General features: G+C 47.4%; 1 protein-coding gene and 1 long non-coding RNA gene across 2 annotated transcripts in view; both read right to left on the reverse strand.

Moving 5' to 3' along the window:
* LOC309337348 overlaps window positions 1-9,837 on the reverse strand; it is an 89,696-nt gene that overhangs the window by 10,367 nt on the left and 69,492 nt on the right. The window lies entirely within an intron of this gene.
* Window positions 32-5,418, reverse strand: LOC309336800 (cholinesterase-like). The gene is made up of 4 exons (XM_081853143.1): window positions 5,297-5,418; window positions 1,489-2,950; window positions 1,090-1,253; window positions 32-238 (listed from the first exon to the last, which is right to left on the reverse strand). Exons 2-4 carry the CDS (start codon window positions 2,937-2,939, stop codon window positions 144-146), a joined length of 1,710 nt encoding a protein of 569 aa, XP_081709269.1. The 5' UTR covers window positions 2,940-2,950; window positions 5,297-5,418; the 3' UTR covers window positions 32-143.

Consider the following 9,837-nt stretch of genomic DNA (forward strand, 5'->3'; position numbering starts at 1 on the left):
ATAAGTATTCTGGAGATACCAAATGCCTAAAGAGGGTTTACATTTTTATTCAATTCATATCACAGTAATTTCTTCCTTCATTCAGGTTTGTTGCGATGCTATGTTTTGTACGTGGCTGCAGATCCAACGAAGTGTGGGCCTAGCTAAACTGTTCCTGAGGCATGGTTTTCGCTATCTCCGGCCTCATTCTTCACATCTTTCTCCTGACTGGGTGAAACACAGCCTTCTTCGGATTTCCCTGCAAATGGAAAAAAGAGAGGGTAGGAGGAAAGAACTGATCAACAGAAGATCACTCCTCATGCAGGAGATCTGATTAGTTTCCTGTTTTAAATCAAAAACAGGCCAAGATCCTCCCATTCTGAATTGTTATGGTACCCTTTGTGCCCCATTGAAGATAGGGTCCTAAGCTCTTTCAAGGGCAAAGTACTCTGAGGGGGCTGAGGGGAGCAAGTATTTCCTTCCTCCGCTCACTTTTTAAAGAAAATGTCTCATCATGGTGAATCCTACACTGATGACAGCAAAGCTTTTTGATCCGCAGGCTCCAGCCATCATGTCTCCTGTACCAGAATGCTGCGGGGACTAAAAATGATTTTTAAAAAATGAAAAAGGAGGATGGGGAACACGTGGCCCTCCAGATGTTGTTTGCTTGTAATGCTCATCCTTGACCACTAACCACTATTGATGAACAGATCTGCCCATTTTGGTTCTCCCAGGTTCTCATTTCTCTGTTCTTAATTTCAGTTCTCTGCATTTTTTGCACAACTGGCGATATATATATATATATATATATATATTTGCTTTCGTAGATTTTCACGGGTACAGGAATGCAGGTTTTGGTGTCCTCGGGTGTCTTCACGGGAAGACACCCGAGGACACCAAAACCTGCATATATATATATATATATATATATTCATGAAAATTTGTGTAGCAGATAATATGATGTGGTTCAGTTGGTAGCTTAATATTCTCGCTGTATTTTTAATGTTTCATAAACCCAGAGGTTAAGCCAGTGATGGCGTCGGGAGAGGAGCAGGAACCTTGGAGCTCTGAAGGAACAATACTGCCATATGGAGTTTTTAGAGAACTCACTTGCTTCTAATGCATTTGCTAGATGAGTGGCCAGGAAAGCACATCGTGGACCAGGTGGCATCCATTTGTGCTGGGCTGCCTCTGTGGTGATGTGGAAGATGTTCTGCTCTGTGGCGTTGTAGACGGGCCACTGTTCCTCATTCGGCGCAGACTCAGTGGGATTCCTATAGAGGCAACAAAGAAATCATCGCCACATTACAACTTCAGACTGATTTAAGGGTGAAGCATCCAGTACTTACATGATTGTCAGCATCGAGTTGTCATCCCTAGAATATTTTCAGTCCTGAAATCCCAACAATCAGTTGTCAAACGGAGAGGGGCATTAAAAGTATTAAAGGGCATGTCTGTATATATGGGCAGGCATACTTGGTCCTTGGCACAGAAAGGTTAATAACTTACCCGCTTCTGGCAAACTCCGCCCAGTATCTCATCACTCGCCGGCTCAATTCCACCTCCGTCTCCGATGGGTCTTTCCGCAATGACGCTGCCAAGTTTCCAAATAAGTAGGGGATCTCTGCTCCGTGGGGGGTCCCTATCCACTCTGGCCAAGGAAAGCCAGAACTGCGGTGGCTGAAGGAATAAACATAAGCTGGGCTCCCAAGCTCCCTGGCCTTTGCAGCAAACTCCATTACTGGGCATAAAAAGGGATAATCTCCCAAATACTGAATCAAGGCCAAACGGTACCGCTCTGGCCCTTGAAAGTATTCAGCATATTTGAGGGCTATAGCCCTGGCAATGTCTTCTGTTTTCAGAGTTTCCAGCACCCCTTCAAGGAGCTGTTCCCAGGTCAGGATCCCATCATTTACTTCAGCACTAGGAAGCATAAGGTATACCAGGAATGAGTCTTCATTAGCCATGACACCAGTAAGAATGGGTTTGCCTTGAATGCCTCTCTCCAGGAGCTTTCGGGGCTCATCGGTGAGAAATTCCCCATCCGTTGTTATTGATCTGATACCACAGAGTTCAGAAAGTGCATGGCTCTCAATTTCCTTCCCCTGTAGGCAGCTGACCATCGCACTGTGGTTAGTTTTAGGACACCCCATGAGCTGACTCACCATCGCTGATTCTCTTTCAGCCTTTTCCGGACTCCTCCAGGCCCAGTGGGCAGTGGGAACTCCACTATGAAACACAGCACGGGCAACAAGGGGTTGGCTTGCCGGTGAAAGCAGGTGGAAACCTGCTAAAACTCCTCCTTCACCTAAGCCAAGGAAAGTCAACCGAGCTGGATCCCCGCCAAAGACAGCTGCATTCTCACTCACCCACTTCAGAGCCAGATGTTGGTCCCACAATGCAACATTTCCTGGGGCAGCTGGCGGCAGGTACAGGAAACCCAGGGTCCCCATGCGGAAATTTAAGTTGCACACAATGACATTCTCTGTAGCAGCTAATAAGCCTCCATTTAAGACATCTGCTGAGGCTGAGTTCATGCTAAAACCCCCACCATGGATCCATACAAGGATGGGCACTGGTGTGACTGGCCGTGGATGGGGCACCCAGATGTTGAGGAAGAGGCAGTCCTCTGAAAGTGGTGTGTTTGGAGTCCATATGGGTCGATCAGGGAAGGAATCGTTATTAAACTGAAGGCAAGAGTTGCCAAAGCTGGTGGCCTCCAAGACCTGGCTCCACGGCTGATGTGGAACTGGCTTCTGGAAACGCAGTTTGCCTATGGGGGGCTCAGCATAGGGGATGCCCAGGTAGGCGGTCACAGAGCCAGGGCCAGCCGGGAGCCGTTTGCCTCTAATAGGACCACTGCTAGTGACCACCACAGTATCATCTTCAGATGCAGAGCTGGAAGCCAGGAGGAAGAGGAGGGTGCACAAGGAGGAGGGTGAAGTCTGGAAACAAGGCATAGCGGCTGCAGCTGAAAGAATCAGAAATAGAAGTGGCATGGGGCAGCAGCGTAGGAAGGGGGGCAGGGGGGCAGGCCACCCCAGGTGCCATTACGGAGGGTGGTGACAAATTATCAAGGAACAATTACTGCCCTACTAGGGCGGTTCATAAAAAACTTTTTTTAAAAAAATGCCTGCTCCAAAGGTCTTATCTTACTACACTAGGGATTATATAACTATACAGTGGTACCTTGGGTTACATACGCTTCAGGTTACATACACTTCAGGTTACAGACTCCGCTAACGCAGAAATGGAACTTTGCTTCAGGATGAGAACTTTGCTTCAGGATGAGAACAGAAATTGTGCTCCAGCAGCACGGCAGCAGCAGGAGGCCCCATTAGCTAAAGTGGTGCTTCAGGTTAAGAGCAGTTTCAGGTTAAGAACGGACCTCCGGAACAAATTAAGTTCTTAACCCGAGGTACCACGGTATATGAAATTTCGTGCATATCAGTTAATATCTTGACCCTCCTCCACAAAAATAGCTGTTTACTCAGCCATTTTCGTATGTAGTGAAGGCTGAAATTTCAATTCAGTGGAGCAGGGTCAAGATATTAACTGATATTCATGAAATTTCAGATATAGCTATACAATCCCTAGTAAGATCATATATATGAGTAAGATAAGACCTTTGGAGCAGGCATTTTTTTTAAAAAAAAAAAAGTTCTTAACCTGAAGCACTATTTCTGGGTTAGCGGAGTCTGTAACCTGAAGCGTATGTAACCTGAGGTACCACTGTACTTCTGCCGTTCTAATTTTAGAGAAAGTATTTAAGTTAAAAAGAATCTGTACTATAGAATAACAGTGGTAACAATACAGTAAATATTTTGGGGAGGGTGGTCCCAGAGCCCTTTTGTCCTCTCTTTTGTCCTCCCCTCCCCCCAATGTCTCACTATCTGAGCTGACTCCCTGCCTGTTACGTGACATGCGGGGAAACCCAGGTGGGGTTCCTCTCTGTGTAAAGTCTTCAAGCTGTGCCTGTGCGCACCTGACAAATCTGCCCCATTGTCAAAATTTATATTTTTCCCCACCTCCAGTCTCCGTTGTTGTATCTTCCTGGCTGAGGAGAAAAACAGAAGGATGGAAGACACAAGATCTACCCACGCTGGAAGAATGCCAGATGAAGATGATGGACTATATGGGACTGGCAGAAATGACCGGCAGAATCCGAGACCAGGGAAAAGAGTCGGCAGAAGAAGATTGGAAGAAGTTTAAAAACTATTTGCAGAAATACTGTAAAATTAATGAATGTTAGAATGATGTTGGACAGAATTAAATGGTTTCCAGCTGTAATGTTTAAGAGATATGAAAAATAAGGTTAGAAATAAGTAAAAACTAATGGCGAGGATTTGCTGAACAAACAATTTCAATTGGAATACAAGAAAGGGAGGTATGAGGAGGTCTGGAAAATAAGTTAAAAGAAAATAAGTAACGGAAATTCTATGTGTTTTTCTTTTTGGGGGGTTGTTTTTATTTTTGTATTTTTGTATTTTTGTTGTTTTTTTCATTGTATTATTTCTGAAAACTTTAATAAATATTCTATAAAAAAAAAAGAAAAACAGAAGGATGGCCATCGGTCAGGGATGGTCTAGTGGAAATTCCTGCATTGCCCCAGGGGTTTGGCTAAATGACCTTCAGGGGTCCCTTCCAACTCTACAATTCTTTGGTGCAGACTTGTGCAGTTTTAGGTACAAGTTGGATGCAAGGGGTGCATAGGATTGCAGCCCATCATATGCACCGTGGGCTCGGGAATAAGTCCCACTGGTCATGATGAGACTAGATTGCTGCTGTGCAGTCCTGTTTCTTAAATAAATGTTTTCCTTTTCGGATAATACAGAGCATGGTGAAATCACAATAAATCAAACCTCCCCTTCAGTAGTTTCAAGCACTACTACAGGTTCCACATTATATCTGTACTGCATTGTTTACTGTGACAGCACCTGCACTTTGGAACTCCCCGCCTATTGCAAGAAAGCACTGTGCCTTTGCTAGACTCTTTTCAGGCACCTGCTAAAAGCATTCTTCTTTAGGCAAGCATACCTAGATGCTTAGGAAGTTGAAGTAATTTCAATCTTAATATTTTAGCTTTTGTATGTTTTAAAGTAGGATTGTTAATTTTTCTTGATTCTGACACTGCTAGAACTCAAGTTTCTGATTTCCATTCCTATGGCAGATCTTCTACCTATTCTCCCATTCTCATTCATTTTTTAGAAGCACTCTGATTTGTGGTCTAGAGTTGCTGTGCCTCCAATTTTTGGTAATTTTCTGAGTTATCCCCCAGAACCAACTCACATCACATTTCTGTTCCTTACAGACTCACCCTGATGGGGTTCTCCTGCTCCTCAGTATCCCCTGTAGCTCACTCTGAAGAGGAAAGTTAGGTACTGCTGAGGATCCAGACTCTCATATGAAAAACACCTGGTCAGGGAGCATCTGCACATCTGTACGTATGCAAAAGTCAATGACCGACTGGCTTTGCTCACCCAGTGGGAGGAGGCTTCACCTTGGCAGGATCCGAATGTAGGCCAGGGGTCAGAGAGACCTTGCTTTTACATAAATTGGGAGAAGGTGCAGGGGGAAAGACAATGGGCTGCCTCCAAAATAAATCATACTCAGAGGAGATCCACCACAATTAAAGGACATGACTATGACAGGACCATTGATTTGCGAGTGTCTACTCTGAGTAGAGGGACGCGGGTGGCGCTGTGGGTTAAACCACAGAGCCTAGGACTTCCTGATCAGAAGGTCGGCAGTTCGAATCCCCACGACGGGGTGAGCTCCCATTGCTTGGTCCCTGCTTCTGCCAACCTAGCAGTTCAAAAGCACGTCAAAGTGCAAGTAGATAAATACCGTATTTTTTGCTCTATAAGACTCACTTTTTCCCTCCTAAAAAGTAAGGGGAATGCGAATGGAGGCTGCGCAGCCATCACAGAAGCCAGAAGCACAAGAGGGGTTGCTGCTTTCACCGCGCAGCGATCCCTCTCGCTGTTCTGGCTTCTGAGATTCAGAATTTGTTTTTTCTTGTTTTCCTCCTCCAAAAACTAGGTGAGTCTTGTGGTCTGGTGCGTCTTATAGAGTGAAAAATACGGTAGGTACCACTCCAGCGGGAAGGTAAACGGCATTTCCATGCACTGCTCTGGTTCGCCAGAAGTGGCTTAGTCATGTTGGCCACATGACCCGGAAGCTGTACGCCGGCTCCCTTGGCCAGTAAAGCGAGATGAGTGCCACAACCCCAGAGTCGGCCATGACTGGACCTGATGGTCAGGGGTCCCTTTACCTTTTTTACTCTGAGTAGAACTTAAAAGGATTCAGCCCAAAGTTATTGCCATCCTCCTGTCCTTTGGCAACGGAGTAATACCAATGTCCACAAACACAATCAACGCGTAGCCTGGCTCTCAGAACAAGATACAGTGCTTAAGTGAAAACTTGTGTGATTCTTCTGTCAGCACAAAGGGCTTGCCATGGGCCAGGAGTCGGCTTCACCTGCTGAGCAGCGGCCTGAAGGAGCAGAAGGCAGGGTGACTCCACCGGCTACTGATCAACCTTCTTGCTTGTGAGGAGAACCAGATGGCTCCAGATTTCTTAAGCAGATTTCCAGCCTCAGTCAGTTGCTAGAAACAACATTTGTCGTTCCTGGCCAGACCTTGCTGCTTTTTGCTTCTTGTGACCCTGGACTCTCAGCTTCCTTGATCTTCCGGTCCGTTTGACTATGTGAACTGAGATACTCCTGACTTTAGGACTAGATTGAACTTTGCGTACGGACTCTGCCTCCAGGCAAATACCCACCCAACCTGAGACTTGACTGGTTGGCTGGCCACTCCTGCCACTGAGCTCTGTCATGGGTGGGCAGCATGGGATACAAGAGGGCTTGGCTCATAAGGGGTTATTCTTCTTATACAGTGGTACCTCGGGTTAAGTACTTAATTCATTCCGGAGCTCCACACTTAACCTGAAACTGTTCTTAACCTGAAGCACCACTTTAGCTAATGGGGCCTCCTGCTGCTGCCACACCGCCGGAGCACGATTTCTGTTCTCATCCTGAAGCAAAATTCTTAACCCGAGGTACTATTTTTGGGTTAGTGGAGTCTGTAACCTGAAGCGTATGTGTCAGGGGCTCAGGAGCAGAGGTACAGGGAAGATGGGAGATGGAGAGCGAGGGCGAGGAATCAGAGGGCAGTGTAGGAGGAGACAGTGGTCCGAGGGATTCCATAAGCCTCTCCAGCGAATCGGAAGATTCACAGAAGGGAGCGCCAGTGGCCAGGGGTAGGGGGGTCCCAAGGGGAACGCCCCAGGAGCAAGGGGGAGCAGGGACTCCCAGAGTAGTAGTTGGAGATCAGGACCAGCTTCCCCACCAGAGCAGAGTGGGGGGGAAGGGTCCCAGGCATTGGGACCAGTACTTCCCCCACCAGGGAGAGAAGACGAGGCAGAGCTGACCACGCCTTCCTCGGAGAGTCGTACAACGGAAGGGAGGTCAGATCCGGCCAGTGTCACGGAAGAGGGAAGCAGTGATAGAAGCAGTGTAACAGTTAGGAAAAGGTCACTGGGTTGGCGCAAGAAGCAAGTTCAAATGTACAGGAGCGCGGGACAGCAGAGAGTGAGGATTGGGAACCGGGTCCTAAAGCACGCTGGAGGCAAGGGGAGGAGCTAAGCGACTCAGCGTCGGAAGAGTCCAGGAAGGGCAATGCCCCAGAGGGCAGGAGGACCCAGAGGAGGAGAGAGCAGCGCAGAAGGTGGAGCAGGGCTAGGATCTTAAACTGGTGCGGAAGGGGAAGTGATTCAGATAGGACTTCGCCGATCTAGAGTCTAGACGTAGGGTTGCACGCTCTGGCTTTAAAATGGAAACTATACTTCAATAAAGACTTTTGTACATAATATCAGCCTGGCGTTGGTCCTCTGTGAGCTGGGACCTAGAGGCAGCCCTGACAGTATGTAACCTGAAGTTTATGTAACCCGAGGTACCACTGTATTGTCTTCTGGATAGGAACCACAACAACCCCTCATTTAAGAAACCTGGAACTCCATTTTGGATTTTTAAGTAGCAGCTTTCGAACAATACGCACCCATTCCTAAGATATCATTGCAGGCAATTATATTTATTCATATATCCTAAAAGCACCACCGTCTCCGCTGTCCATCATTCCAAGGAAACTGAATCCTGCATAAGCACCGGGATCCTGTTGTCATGCAACTCTTTCCAACGTGTCAATGTTGTGGCATGCTGGGTTCAAGCCTAGTTTTATCCCTACTTTTTTTCCTGCGCTTTATGCTTCCACCCCTCTATGAGGTTTATTCTTTACAGATTTACAACTATACCTGTAATGAATCCGAGCTTGTATGAAGCCAGGGCTGAAGATCCTGTGGCCCTCCATCTATTATTAGACTGCAACTCCCACCAGAAGAGAATGGAGAGAGATAATGGCAAATGTAGTCCAACAAGAAAGGAACGTCTACTGGGTCTCTGTTCCAACATAAGCACTGGGTAGCCTGGTTCTACTGATACTTGGAGGTGGAGGAGATTGTCACTAGGATTTCTTCTATTTTGATGCTGCTGAGAAAACATTTCAATTTAAAAATAGAATGTGGCTGGTAAACTCTTTCCATGCTATTTATAATATAGATCATGTAAGTTAAGTTGCGTGGGATCAGTTCCAATCTGTTATCCCTAAGGATGTGGACAGGCTGCTTGGACGAGTGAAACCAACCACCTGCCTCCTTGATCCTTGCCAATCCTGACTTATAAAAGCTAGCCGGGAAGGACTGGGCGATGGGCTTCGTGGGGTGGTGAATGCTTCTCTCTGCGAGGGAGCCTTCCCAGACCCACTGAAAGAGGCGGTTATCAACCCGCTTCTTAAAAAAACATCTTTAGATGCGGCCAATATGGCCAACTATCGCCCGGTCTCAAATCTTCCATTCTTGGGCAAGGTGATTGAGCGAGTGGTTGCTGAACAACTCCAGGCTCGTCTTGAAGAAGCAGACCATTTGGATCCCTTCCAGTCAGGATTCAGGCCTCATCATGGGACTGAAACTGCCTTGGTCGCACTGGTTGATGATCTCCGGTGAGCTAGAGACAAAGGTGAGAGCTGTTTCCTAGTTCTGCTGGATCTCTCAGTGGCGTTTGATACCATCGACCATAACATCCTTCTCGACCGTCTAGAGGGGCTGTGAGCTGGGGGCACTGTTATACAGTGGTTCTGCTCCTTCCTCCTGGGCTGTGTTCAGAAAGTGTGGGGGGTGAGTGTTCAGACCCCTGTGGGGTGCCTCAGGGTTCTGTCCTTTCCCCATGCTTTTCAACATCTACATGCAGACACTGGGAGAGATCATCAGGGGGTTTGGGCTGGGTGTCCATCAGTATGCAGATGATACCCAGCTCTACCTCTCTTTTAAACCAGAACCAGTGAAGGCGGTGAAGGTCCTGTGTGAGTGTCTGGAGGCGGTTGGAGGATGGATGGTGGCTAACACATTGAGGCTGAATCCTGACAAGACAGAAGTACTGTTTTTGGGGGGACAGGGTTTGGGCAGGTATGGAGGACTCCCTGGTCCTGTGCTCCTTAAGGACCAGGTGTGCAGCCTGGGAGTCATTTTGGACTCTCAGCTGTCCATGGAGGCGCAGGTTAATTCTGTGTCCAAGGCAGCCCTGTTTACCAGCTCCATCTGGTATGCAGGCTGAGACCCTACCTGCCCACAGACTCTCACCAGAGTGGTGAATGCTCTGGTTGCCTCTCGCTTGGACTACTGCAATGTGCTTTATGTGGGGCTATCTTTGAAGGTGACCCAGAAACTACAACTAATCCAGAATGCAGCAGCTAGACTGGTGACTGGGAGCAGCCGCCAAGACCACATAACACCGCTCTTGAAAGACCT

This window comes from Podarcis erhardii, assembly GCF_964252035.2.
Source record: "Podarcis erhardii genome assembly, chromosome: 2".
Classification (NCBI taxonomy): domain Eukaryota; kingdom Metazoa; phylum Chordata; class Lepidosauria; order Squamata; family Lacertidae; genus Podarcis; species Podarcis erhardii.